Source organism: Catharus ustulatus, chromosome 8 (genome assembly GCF_009819885.2).
Source record: "Catharus ustulatus isolate bCatUst1 chromosome 8, bCatUst1.pri.v2, whole genome shotgun sequence".
Taxonomy (NCBI): domain Eukaryota; kingdom Metazoa; phylum Chordata; class Aves; order Passeriformes; family Turdidae; genus Catharus; species Catharus ustulatus.
This window is the reverse complement of record NC_046228.1, coordinates 22,916,666-22,938,068: the sequence shown is the minus strand read 5'-3', so window position 1 is coordinate 22,938,068 and position 21,403 is coordinate 22,916,666. Positions and strand designations below refer to the sequence as shown.

Sequence of the window (21,403 nt, the reverse complement as noted above, 5' to 3'; positions counted from 1 at the left end):
TCCACCTTCCTACAACCTGCCCTTAGAGGGTAGAGAGTGACAAGGTCCTTCCTGAGCCTGCTTTTCTCCAGGTTGAACAACCCCTTTGTGCTCCAGACCCTTCCCCAGCTGTTGCCCTTCTGTGGACTTGCCTCAGCTGCTCGCTGTGTGCCAGTGTGAGGCCCAGAGCTGGACACAGCCCTCAAAGGTGGCCTCAGGATTACCAAGGACATCAGGATGGTCCCTTCCCTGCTCCTGCTGCCCACACTCACTAATGCTCAGTTGCAAGCCCAGATGCTCTTGCCCTCCTTGGCCACTTTGGCACATGGTAGCTCACAGTGAGCTGGCTGCTGATCAGCAACTCCAGGTCCTTTTCCAATGAACAGCTTTACAGCTGCTCTTCTGCAAGCCTCTAGCACTGCATGGGGTTGTTGTGACCCAAGTGCAGGACAAGGCATTGCCTTGTTGAACCTCATACAATTGCCCTCAGCGCATGGATCGAGCCTCTTCAGATCCCTCTGCAGAGCCTTCTTACCCTCTAGCAGATCCACGCTCCCATTCAGCTTGGAGTCATCTGTGAGCTTACTGAGGACTCACTCAATTCCCTTGACCAGATCATAGATCAAGTTATTAAACAGCACTGGCTCCAAAACTGAGACCTGGCGAATAGCACTAGTGACCAGACACCAGGCAGATTTGACTCCTTTTACTAAACTCCTTGGGCTCAGCCATCCAGCCTTTTACCCAGCTTAGTCCAAGCTATGAGTAGCCAGTTTCTCCAGTAGAGACTGTGGCAAATGGTGTACAAAGCTTGACTAAAGTCTAGATAGCCTCCACAGCCTTTCCCTCATCCACCAGGCAATGCAGCTTGTCATAGAAGGAGATCAGATAGGTGCAGAGAGCAGCACTGCCTTTCATAAACCCAAATGAGCTGGACCTGATCCCATGGTGTCTTGCATGTGCTCTGTGCTGGTACTCAAGATACTCTGCCCCATGATCTTCCCCAGCAGGCTGACAAGCTTGTAGTTGCATGAGTCCTCTTTCTGATCCTTCTTGTAAGTGGGGGCCTATTGCCTAACTTCCAGTGATGTGGGACCTCTCCAGTTAATCAGGTGCTGATAAATGATGGAAATTGGCACTGTGAGCACTTCCACTAGTTCCCTCAGCATCTTTGGGTGGATTCCATGCAGCTCTCTCGATTTGTGTCTAAATGGTGTAGTATTTTACTGACCATTTCCCCTTGGATTGTGGGGGCTTCATTCTGCTCCCCATCCGTCTTCCAGCTCAGGGCACTGGGTACCCAGAGAACAACTGGTCAGGTATTAAGTACCCCAGACTTCTTCTCATTCTTTGTCACTATGTCCCCCATCCAGTAATAGATGGAGATTCTACTTAGCAACATCATAAACAGGCCAAAACCTGCCCTCTGGTGTCCAGCATAGCAGTTCTGCTGCTCCCCCTCTTTATTTTTCCAGGAATCAGAATTTGTCTTTTTGTGATTACTGTGCCCAAGATAACCTCCAATTGTCACATCACCACCAGTCCTCTGTTCAGAAAAACAGTTCTGGTGTAGTGCCCTCCCTGGCTGTCTCATTTACCAGTTCTGCATGTTATTTGGAGTATTGCTCCTGCCACGTTTTTAGGGGAAGGTCCCCATTAGAGTTCCATCATTACTGTAATTTTTAACATTATATTAATCTTTCCTCTCATTGCTAGTATGCTATTTCATTGATTTTATCATAGCTTCTCCTGTCTTTTTTGGTATAAATGTATGAAACCATGCTTACATGGAAGGGGAATACAAATTTTTCTAATAGTCTGTTGTCTTCTTCAAAAGTGAAACCTTTGCTGCCCCAGTGGGGTGAAATCCCATATGATGTGCCATATGATTTTAAAATAAACCAGGACGTTTTATTAATATTATTACGGTCCTGGAGACCCCAATACACTGCTAAGAAGTACAGCACCTTCTGGTTTTTGAAAAAAAAAAAACCAAACCAAACAACAGAAAAACCTGTTTTGATGTAAAGATGAGTTTCAAATTGGTTTCCTTTCTGCAACGGGCTGAATTGTGCAATGATAAACATTAGTGGCCGTATTTTTCTGCCAGCTCAAATGTCAGCTAATGATGAAAACAAAAATAAAAATCCAAACTGAAAATTTAATTTAGAACGTTTAAAATCTTTTATAATCCATCTGTGAAAAAATTAATAATTTCTTCACTGTCATGCCCTTCTGACAAAATCATGATTTGAAATACAAGAAAAAGAATGCTGTGTTTGTCTTTGATAGCTTAACATTGAAAGAGAGGGATGATCTCTGAAATGAAGGAAGTTTAAAGGATATGACCAGCAGAAACAGCTGTTTTGGTATTAGATGAACAAAAGTCACAAATCAGAATTGTCATCCATTGTGCTAAGTGTTTTGAAAAGAAAAATGAAGACATATTATGCATTAGGTCATTTGTCAGTTCTTGTATTTTTTTTTGTAAGGGACAGTGGCACAAAAGTAGAGCTGTTAGCTGCAACCTTAGCCGACCTTAACGTAATTGATCTCTGTCTTGGTTATAAGCCTCTGTAATTCCATTAGGTTCAGTGAATTTCTACAGCTTTTGCAGGAACCTAACCTGAAGTTAAAGGTTGGTGCAGGGCTGTTGATTCTGTTCCTCTGTACTTCCTTTTGGTAGTGTGCATTGTGACTCAGTGTGGGGCCTGCCTTATTTTGACAAAATCCTTCGTCCTCATTAGTGGTGTACAGAAAATGATCCAGTTGAGTTCTCAGATTATATCCACTGTTTTTGTAATTAAAACTGTGTTTGTAAAACATGAGGTATTGTCTGCTCTCCTGTATGTTAACATTTAGCTTCTCTTCCCTTTGCCTGCTCTTGTAAATCAATTTTATGCAGAAGTGTCTCATAATGTCAATGTCTTTTTAAATAGCTTTTGAAAACCAATTTTGATAAAATTTCCTACAGCACTGAAGCTTCTTAAGATATAAAGCTATTGTTCATCAAGGATGATTTTGCTATATACATTCATGCATCTAGAGACAGGAGAGAGCATGCTGTAATTGTTTGACCTGAAATGTATACAAGGAATGGACAATTTGGCTGCATGTGTAATGACCTGGTAGCCCAGGTAATTTCCTTTATGCCTTAAGTTAGGTAACTGACATTCATAACGCACAGAACCTTGCTTGTTGAGCAGTCTAGCATTATATTTGCCGAACTACTGCTATACTAACTGGTATTACATTCATGTTCAGTGATTTATTTGATTTGGAAAGCCAACAAATTTCTGCTTTTTGTAAAAGGATGTTTTCTAGGGCTCCAAGTGTTCAAATGATCTACGTTCTAGTTTCCTCCATTACAGTTGTGGTGAACACATGATCATTTGCAATATATGTGTGTATATATATGTATATATGGTGGGACATTATGTATATATAGTATATACATCAACATATATTGGGACTTGATTTTCACTTTGGTCTATGACTACAGCATTGGACTGTGGCTTCAACAACCTGTTTTAGAAACCTCACAAATAAATCACTGATGATACTTATGGAAGTTACCACCTTCCTTAGATAAAAGTATACTTATAAAGTACCAGTTTGTATAGAGTAAGCTTTGGATCTGTCCCACTGTCAAATAGAGCATAAAATAATAAGCTAAAATTTGCAATGGCTGCCTGATACACACAAGGGTATTTTAATTAACCTGCATGCAGAAATTAACCCTTAGAGTACTGCTTCAAATTCTTCAATTTATTTTGTTATTTAATTTTACCAGTGGGCTATGCTGCTTTTCTACTCAGTTCATAGTACTGTACATAAAGTACATTAAATAGCCATACAAAAAAAAAGTGAGAAAAAGAAAAAAAAAATCCAATCAATTTCTTATAAACAAGGGATTCTACAAGACTAAGTACTCCAGGTTGCTAATGGGTAATGTATTCCTAAGCAACTATTTTTTATAAAGGTTTTATACTATGACATGAATTAAAAGCATGTAATGTTTTACTGTACCTGTGTGCTTGTTGGGTTTCTTCCTAAAGTATCATAGGTGTGTCTCCTTTAGAAAGAAGTCAGTTCTTTAAGGGTTAATGTGGGGTTAAGCAATCCTGAGGTATTCTCCTGCTTGTCCTCTCCTAAAGGTATCTGCATGTTAATTCTCAAATATTACCTGAACAGGTACATATAAACACTGTATGAATGACTAACTGAATGAATAAAATAATTCCTTTGAAATGCTTGCTTGTATCTTGTAAACGACTGGAAAACAGAAACATGATTTCTGGATCAAGGTCTTTAATGAAATTCATACAGTTCTCAGCAGCATAGAAACTCATATACTGACAATTTATTCTGATTTCTTTGTCTTTCAAATAGCCCAATAGAATCCTGCCAGAATTTCTACAAAGATTTCACATTACAGATCGACATGGCTTTCAATGTGTTCTTCCTACTCTACTTCGGCTTGCGTGTAAGTAGCATGTCTTTGGTAGCAAGAGGCAGGGAGGGAATACAGCTATTGTATATGATGATAGAAATAGAGATTGTACTTTCTTTGAAAGAAACACAATATTGTCTTTAACACAAAAAAAAAAAGAGCATTGTTTTGAAATGTGTAAGTCAGAGTTTTAAGACTTAGATGGAACTGCTCTGTTAAATATCTTCATGATACACTGTTTTTTCCCTTTATTTGTATATGTACATTTAATGTTTATATAAAGCAAATGTTTTCATTACTTTTTAATTATTTATCAAATGTGAAGAGTAGTTTCACCTTATTTAAGCACATAGCAAGTTCTAACTATGATGCACTTGGCCTCTAAGCTTGCCAGTTTCCTTGGGCTGATTTTGTATTCAGGAGAGAGAAATGACCACATCCATGGTTCAATTCAAAAGCCTGAAGTGCTGCTGCAGTCCTGAGCTATGCCTCCTGCTGATCTCCTCTGGACAGATAATAATGGGACTCTTTGTAAACCACTCTGTATTTAGAAATCTGTGAGCAACAAATAAGACAACTACCAGCGCATTTGGTGTGCTAAAACAAAGGCCATGTACTTTGAAATACTTTATAATTGCCTACACTTTTCTAATACTACTGATACATTGTCAATAAAAGGGGAAAATATTTTTAGCACAGATATTACATCTGGTCACATAGATGATCTGTCTCTTTATTTAGACCTTTCACTTCAATCTCTGTGTGATTATCAAGAAATGCACAATACAGACTTATCTGTATTGTCTGGACTGACCTGAAGCGTCAGTTACTACACTAACTTTTGAGTTTAATATTTTAGAAGAGATACCTCCAATCAGCATGAGAATAATCTGATTGTTTCATTACTTCCCCTTTCTTTTTTTTTTCTTTGCAGTTTATAGCAGCCAATGACAAGCTATGGTTTTGGCTAGAAGTTAACTCAGTGGTAGATTTCTTCACGGTCCCTCCAGTGTTTGTGTCAGTATATTTAAACAGAAGTTGGCTTGGTAAGTACAATAGTTTTACCTTTAAAATGCTTGTAATAAAATTACTGCAGCTTTGCACATTTTGGTGGAGAACTTCTTCAGCTTGTGTCCTTGTGTAAATAGAAGAATACTACCAAAGTTGTGTTTGAAGTGAATTTTAACCAGAAATGTGGATTTTATCAGAAAAAGCCCTTACTGGATGTGTCTTGTTTTCAACTCTTTAATATAATCTCCTACTCAAAGTGGTGGAGAACTCCATTTTGGAAGTACTGTGTAGCATGAGCCTGCATTTATTAAATAGTGAATTTGATTTGTCTCAGCTTGCGACCTGAACAGGTGATCTAGGTCATTCATTCACTGAATTGGATTGCTAGGAATCATTGTCAACAGTGAAATCAATATATTCTCATTGTATTTTTTGAGCCAGTGTGGCTAAATTTTAAATCCACTGAAGTGACAGGGATTCAGGAGATACATTTAGATACTTAATATTTCTGTTGGACTGCTAGGAATGCATTAGGAAAGGTATGCTACATGTAAAAGGAAATACAAAATTAAATAGAGAGGACACTCAATAAATGTCTGTAATATGCCAAATGGAGTTTCTTGTGCAAGTGTTACATGCTCTTTCATTAGGAAAAACGAAGGTTGAATATTGTGATTTTTTTATTCAGAGAAAACTTCCTAAAAATGGCATACTTTGTGAATGGCATGTCCTTAGACAACATATGAAACCTCACAGTTTGGCAATTCATTACTCCAGAAATACAGGCATTCGTTGCCCCTGAAAACTGAAGAGAATAGTTTATTTTATATGTTTTGTATGGAAAAGAAAATAAACCAGAGGGTTTATTTAATAGTTTTATAATAGTTTCTTTAATAGTCTTATAATGTTTTCATCTTAATATGAAAGTGCAAAGATGCAAAAATTATTGATGAATTTTTGTTTTATGGGAAGTGATCAATCAATTCATAACCGCAGTAAAGGTCATATTAACCATATCGGTGGTTATTAGTATGCCATGGAAGAAAGCAGTAACACAGCCAGAAAAGATCACTACACATCCTCATATGATTACTCTCTTTATCACATATCACTTCTGTCATACATGGAAAACTAAGTAAGGCTTTTTGAGAGAGAAAATGTCATACAGTTCCATATTATGAGAAGAAATATAATTTAAAAAGAAGGTATGTAAGTAAAAAATGTGCTTATCCTTGAAAGAAAATTTCTGAATTCTAGGTAGAACTTAATCTCAGATTCTTGCATTATGTGAATTAAAGGGTTGCATTTTCACTCTCATATGTGATGTGTCAGAGTTTCCCAAAAACTTTGAGATTGAAATCCTTGGAGATGAAGGCTGTCTGAGAGAATAAATAGAATCACAGAATCCATTGAAAAGGAATATGAAATGAGAAAGTAGCAAGACCACAAACTCTGGGAAATGAGGCAGAGATAATTATTTGGAATGAATACCCTTCATGAAAGTGACTGCGTAATTGACTGACTCATGGTGACACAACAATCCAACTAACAGTACTGACAGGGATAATGAGAGCATTTGCACATTTAGCAGTTTCTGCTGCATAGATTTTATAAGTTTTATGTCAGTTTTCAGGAAGAGTTAGTCACTCATAGGGTTGAAATTATTTCCATATCTCTTAATTACATCAACTGCACTTTATCTTGATTTCTTGTTTATAACCTCACTTTACCTGTTTCCTCATGTAATCCTCCTGAGACATTTATTACCTGCTGAGGCAAAAAATTATTTTTAATGTAGTCATCTTAGGAGTAACACATTTACAAAGTTTTAGCTTTGCACCTGCTTCCAGAGGGCTTTTTAATTTTAGATAAATCATCCTTAGTGAGAACATTCACTGATTCAAAAATGTGAATTGTTTAGATTCCTCACATAGCTTTAATTTAGACCAGCAAGGTGTTTTGAGGACCTGTGATGAAAGATTTTTCGAGTAAATACATTGAAGTGTATTAATGAAGACTGTGTATTCCCTTACACCTTTGAAAGAGATGGCCAGCTTTACTCTCTGTAGAGCTGAAATGCTTTGATCATACTTTTAGGTAATACAGTGGTAGGACTGAGTGTGTGAGTATGAGGGAAGGGAGGTGTTTAGACCATATGATTTAGTTTCAGGTTGGATGCCTGCTTTGCCTTTTTCTTTTATATGAATATTGTAATTGAGAAAGATATCCTTCTGTTTAGGGGGATTCAGAACATACAAGTTGTGGGTTTTGCACAAGTTGTCCCCGTGTGTGTAGGATTAGCAGGGAGGTTTGCCTTTGAATGAGGCAAGTAAATAGGGAGTACTTAAGGTTAGGCAATGTGAAAATGATACAACATTGGCACATTTAAAGAATTTTTTAATGATTTAGCAGGTTTCTTTTGTGTGCTTTAGATTTCAAGATCATTTAGGAGCCGAAATAAAATGCACCATCTGGAATGTATTGTGCATCAGGGTCTTTCCAGTTTATTTCATTATTGATTCATGTCAGTCAACTGTAATGAGTTCATTGAAGCAGGTGGCAGAATCAGAGTCCGCAGTGTCACTCTCTGAATGCCCAATTCTACAAGAGCTGTCCTGGTAACTGATTAGTAACTGATTAGTACCAGTATAGACCCACAGTTTGATCAGTATTTTAAAGAAACTAAACTATCCAAAATAAATAATACATTTTGCCTTTGGAGCAGTAAGTGCTTACAGAAAGATGTGAAGCGTAGCAGAGGATGTGCTCTGAATGTACATTTGTTCATGTATTGTAGCCAGTGGATTTTTTCTGTTCTTATGCTAGTTCAGAAATGGCATCATGCACCTAATATGTGCCTCTAGTATGTGAAGCCTTCTCCTTTCCCTGCTACTCTTTTGTATTCAGCTGTTCATAACGTACATTTTTGCATCTTGAAATGCTGTATATGAATTAAATTTTCTATCAGTATTCATAAAGGATGTTGTTTCAAATCTAGTCTTCCACCTAGATTCCTGTTGCAGACAACATTTGATATTGAAAGACAGATCATATGCTTTTTCAGAAGGTTTCTAGGAATTTCATGATCAATGTCTAAAGTAAAGTTAAAGGCAAAGCACTTCCAACCTGCAAAATACCAAATTTTTAGATTTGGTAAATCCTTCAAGAAAGGGTTTCTGTGGTATTATTTTTGCTTGCACAGGACAGCATAAGAAAAGGAAGCACATGAAAAGAAAGCATTTGGCATATGGAAAGAGCTGCATATTATTGTGAGATTGGGGGAAGTACAGATAGGAAAGAAACTTTTAATAAATCTATAATAATTCAGTGATATGCAGTGCATTATCATGTTGCATAAAAATTATGTTCTGACTTGAAAACTTTACAGATATTAGCATCAGTATGTTTTTGGATGCTCATTTTCATTTTCATCTAGATCCCCATGACATTTTTCCAACACTGTTTTGCAAGCAGTAGCATTTGTGTAGATACTTCTCATAAACTACAGCTCAACTTTATAAAATCATATGTGTTGCTTGCTCTATAAAACTCTATAAAATAAACTTTCTGATAATGGTAGTACAGTTCTCCAGGTGCAGGATTCTACAGAGTGGAAAGAATCCTCCCAAGGGTAGAATGATTTACAGGTAATTTTGACAGTAAATTTCAAACAAATTATTTCAGTGCTGAGTTTGTATATTTTGTTTATAGTCTAAGTGAATGTAGGCTAAGAGGGTTGTTGGACAGAAAAGAATTTGCAATGGGAGAAATAATGGCATGGCAGTTTTTTTTTTTACTACAAAGTTGTCGTAATCTGAGTATCCTACCTAAGCTTCAGATTCACAGCTGTTTTCTTTTGGATAGCTTGCAGTCTAAAAAATTGGAGAGTCCTGCAACAAGCGAATATCTTCCAGTTTTATTTAGTAAAGACTTAACAACACTTTACACACCACTTAAAACTGTTATTCTATCTTCTGTGATAGCAAGGCAATTCAAATAACTGAAATGCCTTTTGTCATGTACTTCTGTGCTTACAAAAAAGGAAATATTTATTTTATGAGCTGACTCTATTGGACTAAATTGCCTTGATGGGATTGTATTGTTAGAGGAGAATTTAACATAAGAAATATAATCTTGGCTTCACATTTGCCAGAATATGTGGATGAGGAACAATCAGCCTTAGATTGTGATATTTCTACAAGGATGTTAATACAACATAATATAGGATTTTGATAGTGTCTCATTATTTAATCACAGAAATTAAAGATAAAAAAGATCTTTTAAACAATCTTACTTCATTTCCCTGACCATGTGCTTCATTTATTCTACTGTACAGAACATCAAGTGATAGAAACTGTGCGATTCCTAGTAAATTCTATTATCAGGAAGATTTTTTTTCTTTGTCCTTATTCCCTGACATCCCTTTTACTCCAAGTTGCTGCTGATGCTGTACATTCTTTTTTTCAGAAAATAATTTGAGATATATACTGAGTGAAAGAAGACAGACAACAGATGCAAATATAGGCACATGCAAAGCGTAGAGAACAAATCTTTTCACGAGGTGATTAGTGCAGTTTGGGAGGGGGATCCTTTTTGCCAGTGTTTGCTCAAATTCTGTCCATGTCCTGTTACAGACATGTCAGTTGATTTTGGATGAGACTTGTAGTTTCAGTATCAATGCCTGATGTGAGAAGAGTATTTCTAAGAACTCTGGTGGAGATTCAGCTTTCTTGGTGAATCAGAGAATGAAATTGGTTTCCCACCGTAGAGATAGATGACTTGGGATAAAAAGCAGATGTGTCTTATTAAGATAGTTAAGGTGATGGTGTGAAGCCTTCTACTTATCCAGCAAGTGTTCTTCAAGAGGAAGCTTTAGTTAAAAAAATCTGTATATACAAACAACGTTTGTTTTAATGCCCTGGAGACTTTCTTGCCATAATCTCCACAGAACAGCTCAGCCTGGAAGCATATTTGCATCTGTAGAACACTTAATTCCTTTTGGAAAACCTAGTTTAATGGGATTTAGTTACACTGATGCAAAGAAGTCCTCTGATAACTGGGTTGTAGAGATACCACTTTGACTTTGCAATCATTTACTGGATTTTGGTGCATCTACAAGTGGCAAAGCTCCCTTTCTCAGCGCCTTAAATTTGCAGTCATTTGCAATGACTTTATTGGTAAGTGTTGTGCATTTCTGCCATCTATTGGTGAAATCTTCGAATGCACATCCAAATTTTACAATATTTCTTACAAAACTAGCATCTTTTATACAGCTTTGATATATTTTTTGGTAACTTTACTTACATTATGCATTATTTTATATATAATGGAAAACAAATTCTCTAAAATTTCCTAGAAGAATTTTATGTATATGTGCATATGTACTGCTTTTATATATGGTAACATTTATTTCTACATTTCAAATGCCTTCAAACAGGTATCAGTGAATTTCATGAAAAGAGTTTTGAATGCTCAGTATGCTTGGTGTTTTGTCAGTAATCTGTCATGGTATTGACTGTATCACATTTGCATTGTATGGAAGACAATATTTTTGCTTTTTTCTAGGCACCTTTATCAGTTCAGGTTTCACAGAACATGTATATTTTGGTAGGGCCCCAGTTAAAGCAATACTTACTTCCCAACAGGCGTTCGAGTGGCTACAATATTAAGACCAGAAGGTAGCCTTGTGACAAGTCTATATTTCCTAATTCCATGCAGATTTTTATGGATATTGTTGAATTCATTTTTGAGGATACTCTTCGCCTGTGTGCTCCACTGATGAGAAGTCAGACAAGTATCCAAAATGCATTGGAGCAGAGCAGAGCAGAGCAAAAACACAGGGGCAGCCCTAGTTTCAAGTGTCATTAGTATCTGTCATCTGACATGCATAGAAACTGTGTCTTGCTTCCCTACCTCTGTGAACTCAAAGCAAACAGGATAATTTAAATCAACTATTCCCTGTCTGTCTCTGTCTGTGAGTGGGACTTTGCACTGAGAAATGATGCTAAAAACAATCTGATTTCTATTCTGCTCTGATGGGGAGGGGTGATATGCAGGGGTCTATTTTGATTTTTTCATATGTGAATGAGTGGCAGGCTTAGCCCAAAAGCAGTCCTAGTTTCTGAATTTTGAGAAGCTGTTGAAAGTTAATATGATAGATGATAACAGTAATATAGCTTTAAAAAATGCTTCCTACTGTATTTGCCAGGCTAGGTGGACTAATCTGACCTCTTTCATCTATAACCTGACTGAGCAAGAATGTATCTTTAGTGGAAATAAATAAATAGTCAGTCCTAAATTTACAGTTAAATACAAGCAAATGTTATCTATAAACAAATGCATATATCTTGTTGCCATCCTGCTTTACACAATTCCAAACCATGCTTGTCACTAACTTAACTCTCTTCATTATCAAGCATTTCATCCTGTGGTATCATTGCTTAATATTATTAGGCAGAATATTAATAGAAATATTAAATAACTTAAGGTCAAGAACACATTCCTGACAAGACTCCCAGGGAAGACATGCCAGAAACATTTTAAGACTCCCTGGGGTTTAGTCCATTTAACGAATGCCATGGCACCGAGTAAATTACACCAGTATTTATAGCTCTGTCACTCAAACATGTCATTTAATGGAAAAAAAAATGCCATATGATGCTTTTCTAAATGTATACTTAAATACAATTACTTAGCTTGACTGCTTAATTACTTTGTAGTGGAATTCTTTGTTTTGTCTGGGGTTAATAGACTCACAGTTACTTCTTTTAAGCTTATGCAAATAACATGAACTTTTTTCTGAAACTTCTATAAACTTTATGTGCCAGACTTGCCTAACAGTAAGTAGCCCACAGAGTTTTAATAACTACTGGATGCAAGTTACCCAGACATGATGACTAGAAAAGTCTGCCTTAACAGATGTATTTATTTGTATTCTTCTTAATCTCCTTAGTCACATTAGGAAGGCAGGTGTGCAATTATTACATGATTGGCTTTTTCTAAGTTATGAAATAAAATATTTATGGGAAACTTCTACTTTTTCTCTGTCATTACGGAAATGTCCACCATGTTTCCAGTCATGCTACGCTACAATTAAAATGTCTTTGCAATGCAGGAAGTCTGTGGTTGGTTAACCTATTTCATAAATGTTTTTTTTTCTTTTTGAATTCTGCAGGTTTTAAACTGAAAAAAAAAAAAAACCTACTATTTTGGATTGGCCTTTTTAAAATTTTATTTTTAATGAACAGTAAATGTAATTAGCATATTCATTTAAGTGACCTAAATTTTAATTCCTTTGTATAAAATATGCAAAGGAACATAAGATACTAGACTTTATATTAGCTGACGTAGTCAGATTATCTGTTGTCATCATTGGTTGGTGTTCTATGTCATTTTTTTTCTGGACATCAATCCATAAATGCTGAAGATGATAGTCTTCCAAATTTAGTGATTGAGAAGCACAGAATGCTATTTTGATTGCTAAATTCTAAGTAGTTTATAATAACCAATTTTAACTTTGCTCATATTTAATTCAGTCATACTCCCCTCTAGGATAATAACAGGATAGTAATAGCAAGGATAAAGGATTTATGCTGAAAAATAAATCACTGCAATTTCATTTAATAACCAAACATTTTGCATTTTTAAAGACATAATTTTCTTCTCTCCATATCCTTTTCTGTCCAGTTAAAATATGTTCTCAATAACTGGATGTTATGTGAAAATACCAACTATTTTCCTTTTATCCTGCTTCTTATTATCAATCTAATTGCTTTGTGATTGCCCTTGGATTCTGTAATGTTTTCAGTGGTTTTTCTGACTCTGTAATTAAGTTTTTCTACTTAAATGAAGGCTACCCAGACTGTTGAGTTTTGTCTTTAATAGAATGAGGAGTAATGCTGTAAAAGGAGAGAAGTCATTCCCTCGAACTTCTGAGGGAACCCATAATTATTTATTCTGTCTTCTGGCATTTGTGTTTATTTGAATGAGGGGCAGTTAAAAATGCTTCTTTTAGTGTCACATTATCATCAGTCAGTTAATTACCAAATTTTCCTGTGCTATCTCAGCATGTACCTAACCTGCATACTTTCTTTAATGGTAATATGAGAGATCTTAATGGTAATATAAGAGATTAGATGGATTTTTTTTTTTTACTGTTTCTTATCTTATGTCAGCTGAAAGACCAGTTGAAAATAAAATTTCATTTCTTGTCTCGCAGATGGTATGTTAATATGTGTAGTTCCTCTAGGCATTCAGTCTAGATTTCTACATTATCTAGTAGTTATTCCCTTGATATTGTCTGTCAGTGATTTTTTTGACTGATTTTTAAAAATATTTTGAATCTGAGTAAGTTTGTTGCTGAGTGGGATCTTCTTAACTTTGAATTTTGAATATTTGTTGGCTACAAGTAACTTGATAATTAATATAATTGATATCTGCATAAATCCACTAGAAGTCCTTGTATCTAGAACATGATGGTTTATATTTTGGCATTTTTAACCTGAGTTCTGTGATTCCTGATTATTGTTTTTGATCTTTAGCTCACTTTGTATTTCTAATTTTTCTACCACTGCTCAAAGGAACTATTTTATCTTCTAAGTCCTGAACCAAATGTACTGCAATGTCCGTGTAGTTCTCATTAATTCAGCACCCGTTGTCTAGTGTGCTCTGTGGTGCGTGAGCCTGGGTTTGTGTGGAATTAAGAAAAGATGCATTATTCAGTTTAAGTAATTAAAAACTCCAGACTGCATATCTGAGTTCCTCCTGACTTTTTTGCTAGACTGAATTAATCAAAAGCAAATCCTGTTGAGACTGGAATTGATATAAACTGATGCAAAGATAGTTGAGCTTTCACTGGAAAGATTAGAAGTTAAGAATTCCGTATGAGACTTGAGAAAGTTCTTTTGTGTCTGTTTTTTCTGAATATCAAAGCACTCTGATGGAACTTATATACTCCTTTGAGACTGAAGGTTTGTTTAAACTGGATAACTTGTATCCTTCCAATAGTCTTTTCTCAATTATTTTACTCCATTTTATATATATGAAACTAGGAAAAGTCGAGAGAGAATTTGATTAAAATTTTTCACTCTTGTTGTAATTCCACACCCAAAAGGGGAAATTTCATTAATACAGTTGTTTACATGTACTGCTTGACCATCCCCTGAGAGGTCCAAACTCCATTGGGGTTAGGTAAAATGACTTCTTGTGCTTCAGTGCTCCAGGTATATCAATATGAGAAAAGCAGCTCGTAACTGGCAATTTGGTAACTTGCTGCTGGTAACACCAAGGTTGTGGGTTCAGTGCCTCTGTGGGAAACCTGAGAGTTGCATCTGATCTTTGTGAGTCCTTCCATCTCAGAATATTCTGTGAATCTGTTAAGTTTTGACCTTGTTGCTCATATGACATTTCAATAGAAAAGGAAAATTTGGGAAGTCTTCTTACAACTGAAATATTTCAGGCTTTTTCTGAGGTTTTGAATTGCAGGATATTTATACCATCTGGCAGTTTCATACAATATTGACTTAAGTCAAGGGAACAGTATCTTCATAGTTTGTCACATTTTGCTTCACATCAGTTTTTGAGTGCTTAACATTCTCTAAACTTCTGTGTTTATATTCTTACATTATGCAGGGCTTGCACTTGATTCACTGCTGGCCCACAGACATTTAACCTTCATGAACTTTGTTGTCACCTTCAGCAGTGTTTAGTATCATACTATCTCAAATTCTAAATGAAAATAAAACCACAGCAGAGCAAACCATAAAATGAAGGACATATTTCTGCACCACAAAAATGTTTTTGAAGTTATTGACTCCTCCATAGTTACTTGCACTGCAGTGGCTCACCTGATGGAATGCCAGAAAGTTTACCAATAAAGCTAATGATGCTCAGAGGCCAGGATTTATATGGTCTTTAGATCTGCGTGGTTTGGGGACTTTTTTTTGTTGTTTTTCTTAGTTTCTTCTGTTCAGGGAACTTCTAAATATGGAACAATGTTAAAGAAGCTGCTTCTAAACTTGGGAGTGCATTTTTGCTTCATTTGGGCATTTAGCTTTTAATTGTTTTTGAAAAATTAGTGCAATGTATTTATAAATTGTACATAGTTATTAAAGATTTTTCTCTATATCTATCTAGTGAACTTCTCTGCTTTTTTATATATAAAGAGATATGAAATGAAAAAAGTTACGTTTTCTTGGTATTTTAGGTTTCAACTATCTAAGCTTGTCTTCAAAATTGCACAGGCATTTGCCAGAAGCAGGTTTTCCTATGATACCTCCTCAAATACAACTTTGATTCGAAAGGTGAATGTTGGGAAAAACAGCCTATTTAACTTTGTAATTTCATCTGTTTGTTGCTAGTAAATATATAACAGATGGCAGATAAAAAACAGAATAATGCATCTTTTAATTTTAAAATAGTGTTAAAACTGAAAAATGAGAGCTTCTAATTGAGTAAAACTGTTATAAAACTTTCTAAAGCCATTTTCTTGTTGCAGTTATGGCTGATCTCTACAGGGAAATTATTTTACCATCTTTTAAAATGATTTTTTATAAAGTAAGGCAGATGGAACTGTGCTACATGGACAGGTTTAGTACACAGCATTTTGTTAAGCAGTATCCTTCAAGGAGTGCTGGCTTTATTCAAAACAGTAATGTGTAGCATCACTTTGGATGTTTAGCTAAAATGAATCTGCTGTATGTTATCTCAAGTGTGAAGTTCTGTTTGGAGAGGTTTTGCATGAGTCAGGATATCTAGCAACCATAATCTCATAATCAAAAGTAAATTGTTGTAGTTTACAACCACAGATGACTGAGAGCAAAATACTTTCTGAGATTTCTGAAGTACTTAAAACTCTCCAGTCATTAGTTCTCCATTATCACCTAGTTACTCTGCTTCTCAGTATAAATTATCTGGCAGCTTTATTGTCTTCGTGATTGCTGGTTATGTTTTTCTTTGATCAACCCCACAACATGTGGAATATTTTCCTGCAAAACTGAAGGAGTTTTTGTGTGTGGGTGAGCTCTTGGTACACTAGACAGCTACACTGGTACCTTTCCAAGCTCTGTGCACCCAGCAGGTAGTGGCAGTCTCATTCATCCACACTGCAGCCCCATGGCCATCCAATGTGTCATTTGATTGAAACTAGGGAGTAATTCCAGCTGGCACTAGAATTGGGGGCGTGGATCATACCTGCAGAACTCAGCAAAAGGTCTTTTTTTTTTTTTGTGAGAGCTATTAGCAGCCAGATAGAGCACTGACACTTCATACTGAAAGTGAAGTGAGGATTATTTTCACATTTTTAACAGTTTGCTCAGTTTTACTTCTATTCTGGGATGCTTTTCTCCAAAATTAGTCACAGGAGCCAGTGAAGTTCAAGCATGTATTGATTGCTGTGTTGTGACAGCAGAAGAAAAATCACAGGAGGATACATATGAAATCCTAATATGGTTTGAATACCTTCCACAACCTTCATATTTATTCTTTTTTTTTTTTTTTTTTTTTTTTCGAAACTCAGCCTTTGCAAATCATTCCTATTCAACATTCATCTTCCCTGGTACCAAGGGAATTCCTGATGTGTTCTTACCAATGTATGTTAAGGTGGCTGTATAGATAATAGATATAAATGTTCAATTTTTAATTACAAACAGAAGTGATTAGTTAATTATGTAAGTAAGTAAATTCAGATTTTATTAGTAAATACTAAAATCTGTATTGTAGATATATAATTTATATATTTTTAATGCTATTTCATTATTTGAAATTTAGGTACTTATTAAAGCATGTTAAGGAAGTGTTTCTTAATGGCTAATACATGGTTGGGACAATGCTGACTGAAGAAAAAGTTATCTTCATAGTGGCTAGTGTGCAGGCAATATGTATCATGATAGTGTGGCAGTCAATGAACATCTGAGTTTCTAGATGTAAAATATTGTGAATATAAATTCAGATGAGACAGGATGCTTTATCAAGTTAATGATATGATTTGGGCGTTTATTACCTATTAAATGCCATATTTATAGATATCAGAACTGTAAAAGCAGGGACATCTGGAAATATCATCTGAAACTTGGGAATTTAGTCTGGAGAAAATTATATATCATTGCATGTGGGGCAGATCCTATAAGAAATACGCTGATTTCAGTGGAAAATAGCCAGTGATACACAAATTTGAGGAACAGAGACTTCTAGGAAAATTTCAGACCCCTACTTTACTAGCTCTAATCTACTCTGATAGTGCATAGAAATTTCACTATCTTCTCTTATTGATTAGGTAACATCAACCTCTAAGGAAAGGCATTTCTGTGCACCTAAGAATGCAAGAATTTTCTTCTCACTAGGCAGATCACAGAGTTTCTGTCTGATGTGACTTTGAAGAGCTGTAAATGCTACTTCCTTTACTGGCTTTACTCTTGACTCAGTGATGAATAGACACTTGTAGCTCTCAGACCTTGCATTTAAACATTATGTACTACTGAGGAGGTGAAGACTATTTTTTAGTACTGCAGTGAGGTGAAATAAGGGATGCTGAAATGTAGTGTATGGATCTGTGCAACAGCTGTGTTTGTAAAAAGCAGTTAAAATACCATAATCTTTGATTTCTGTGGAATTTTATGACTAAATTCTTAATCCTTCAGCTGGTCTGAAATACTCTGTTGTTGGTACAATATAAATTTACACTGTGTGCAAGGAATCATTCTGAACACTGAGTAAAAGGCTATTGCTTCACTAGGACAATCACACATTTTTGAATATTTGCCATCCATCTGGTCAGAAAATGGAATTAATGTTTTTTTGCACCAGGATCATACTCACATACAAAATTTTGTGGTGTATCATTTTCATAACTGCTTTTTCATAATTTTTTATCTGTATGGATGTGCTCATATCCATTCTTTAACTATTTTCTTTGTGCAAGTCGAAGGCTAAAGAGGCTCACTGAATAGGATGCATTATATCATACCAGTTGATTAGAAGTGCAATACTTGACTCTTTTTCAAGCCTTATTTCATAGTATGCTCATTGTTTCTTGGCAGTTATGGCCTGTGCCTTGTGACTCACGGGAGCAAAGACAGGCAGAATTGCAAGTCTTTTTTTAAATCAACCTCCTGCAGCATGAGTCAGGCTTTAGATCTGGCCTTTGCCCTTCCTTTGCCTTTGTTCTTATCATTTGTTCTGCCCTATGGTTACAGACTCTCAGAATAGCATATTCCTGATTTTAGAGCAATTTGTTCCTGATGAATGCCAGGGAAAATTATATAAGATGCTAACTTGCCATTTTTCAGGAAGGGAAGCCTCTTTATATTGAGTTGTAATGGTCACTTTAGAAAGCAACCCCCAAATTCCCAACCTTCTGTGCTTGCTCAGGTGTAACCTCCTATTACAAGGGTCGTTTTGGTTTTAGTAGCAGCATCAGTAAAGTGTACAATTAATAATTTCCTCCCCAAATCAAAGAATTAAAAAAGGCATATTTTCCATCTGTTTTGAATATGGACTCACAGTATCTGGAAAGGATTATACAAATGTAGTATTAAAGAAATAGAAAAATAAGAGCTGAATGAATTCTTTGCCTTCTTAAGTCTCTTTTTCCCACTAGGTAGATATGAATACTACTTATTCTTCTCTTCATGGTTCCAGCCTTTTTTTAAAAAAATGGCACCAACATCACTTTGATGGGATAATATTTATTTGGTAATATAAAATGTTTACAAGTTAATACTCTCTAGTTTTATATAAAGATCTGTTCTTCATTTAGTACTGTGCCTATATCTGTGCTTGGTTTATGGACTATGACATAGTTGTTGCCTGACGTGGTGTAAAGTAGGAAAGTTAATATTTACATATTGAGTGACTGGTTTTGTTCTTGTTAATGCCAAGCTTTCTGAAAATGGTTTAATACCTTAAGAATTTGAGCTAGGAGATAAAAAAAATAAATGGTGCAACTATATGTGTTTTCTCAGGAACTCAAATTGTAAATTGTAAATTTACCTTCTAAATAATTTAGTGAGATTAATGAGTGGTACATTCTTGGCAAAATGAGCCTTATTCTGATTTTGTCATAATAAACGTTGCTACAAAGCTGTACTAAAAAGTAGTTGTTGACCAACATGTAGAGATTTTATATTCAGGCACAGCAGGTTATTTTTTCTTTTCTATGAATAATACTTTTACCATTTTTGAAATAGCAGCAATGAAAATTTTATGGGCCATTTTGTGTACAGTAAATGTCTTTTACATTGTCGTTTCAGAAGTAACAATTTAAAAGAGAGGAAAGGTAGTATGTTGAAAATTCTGTGTTCACTTACTGTAAATTAAATTAAAAATGAATTTTCAAAGAGAGAATAGTCACAGGATATAACACAGTTATTTTTCTCTACAGCAGGTTTCTCCTTGGCAGGTTTCCTTGTGTTTTGTGGTTTTTTACAGATTGTGCTTTTGAGCACAACTATAAGCAAATAGTATCCTACAAAAGCATAGCAAATTCATCACCCGTGTCTAACCTGTGTTTTAAAGGATAATAATTTGATACCCACTTCCACCCACTACATTGCTTTTCCAAGGCAGGATCTAATCTTCCCTTGCTCTCCTGCAAAATGATATAGCAAATACCTAGTCCCTGCATAGCCAGATGTAAAGCAGGGCTTAGCTACTGACAAGTCTTGTTTTTCTTCTCCTGCAGTTTTTAAGTTTAATAGCTTCACATTTGGATGGACTTTGAAAACAAGTTTTCATTTAATTTTAGCAGTACTTCCATAGAGATGTAAATCTATTTTTATGACAAGTTCAAGGAGGGCCATGGAATGATGTCTTTCAAGAGTATGCTTCTGTAGAAAATATGAAAAACTTACCTTGTAAGTAGCTTGGATTCATTAAAGGCAAAATAGGTTATTAAAAGTCATTCTAGAGTTCTTTAGAACATAATGTTTTTAAATAATTCAGAGCAGACTGCAGACATTTCAGGTGCTGCTGATAACACAGGATTTAGGAGCTTTAGGTCTACCTCGGACCACGAGACCAAGGACCATGTCCTTCACAGGCATAGGAAACTAATCTACGGATGGCACCACCTTCATGTGCTTAATTGGACCCCAGTCTTACTCAGATGCTCATGTGAGCTAGAATACCTAAAAGGTATTTTTCTGGATAACTGAAAAAAAATTAGTCTATGGAGAACAATTTTCTGCAATCTAATTTTACATCTAATATAAAAAAAGTGGCGAAGTAATAGATCAATATTATAGATGGTAGCAACCGATAATTCACTGAAAGCAAAAAATGTCTGTGGTAATTGTGCCGTAGAACCAAATAATAAAAAATATTCATTTGGAAAGTAGAAATGTCTGCCCAGGAAAGTAATACCAGCAGCTTTGTGCGGCTGGCCGTGATACTGAAGAATGCTTGTGAGCACAATATGCCATCATCCTGCTGTGTCTCAAATTTATATACATGGGGTTTTTTTATTTTTTAAACTTGTGGAGCAGGTTTATTTGTGTCATTTAATTTATGTTTTTAAATTTTGATGTGTGCCACAGATTAAGCAGTACACTGACTGAAAAGAAAGAAAATTGATAAAAATCTGGCTATGCCAGGAAGCAGAGAAGTTAAAATACTGTCAAATTGCTAAAACCAAAATAATAGGTTATGTAAACTAAACAGCTTGGCTCTTGCTATTTATTACTTTGGTCCTGTTTTCCTTTAGAAACGTTCCAGGCTTTCAAGGTAAATGGATTCTACACCCAAACATTTGCTGTACTAAGTATGAAGTACACTAATGATAGGTTTAAAATTGGATAATAACAAGATTATAATACTAGTCAAGAGGAAATGCAGAAAGAAAGGAAAATAATGTGCCTTATATGGCAAAAAATAAGTAGGACGAACATTCAGTTTGAGCCGTACAAGATGTGATTAGTAACACAGATAAGTATTACCCTGTTCAGATCTTTCTAGTTTGAGAGGAAC

At 35.5% G+C, this 21,403-nt stretch overlaps 1 protein-coding gene across 42 annotated transcripts in view; it reads left to right on the top strand.

Annotated features, from left to right (window-relative positions):
• KCNMA1 (potassium calcium-activated channel subfamily M alpha 1) overlaps positions 1-21,403 on the top strand; it is a 440,583-nt gene that overhangs the window by 249,050 nt on the left and 170,130 nt on the right. For all 42 annotated transcript variants that reach the window (XM_033066042.2, XM_033066032.2, XM_033066068.2 and 39 more), the window contains 2 exons: positions 4,372-4,465; positions 5,367-5,478. In XM_033066042.2, the coding sequence (XP_032921933.1) occupies positions 4,372-4,465; positions 5,367-5,478 (206 nt within the window). The remainder of the gene's footprint in view (positions 1-4,371; positions 4,466-5,366; positions 5,479-21,403) is intronic.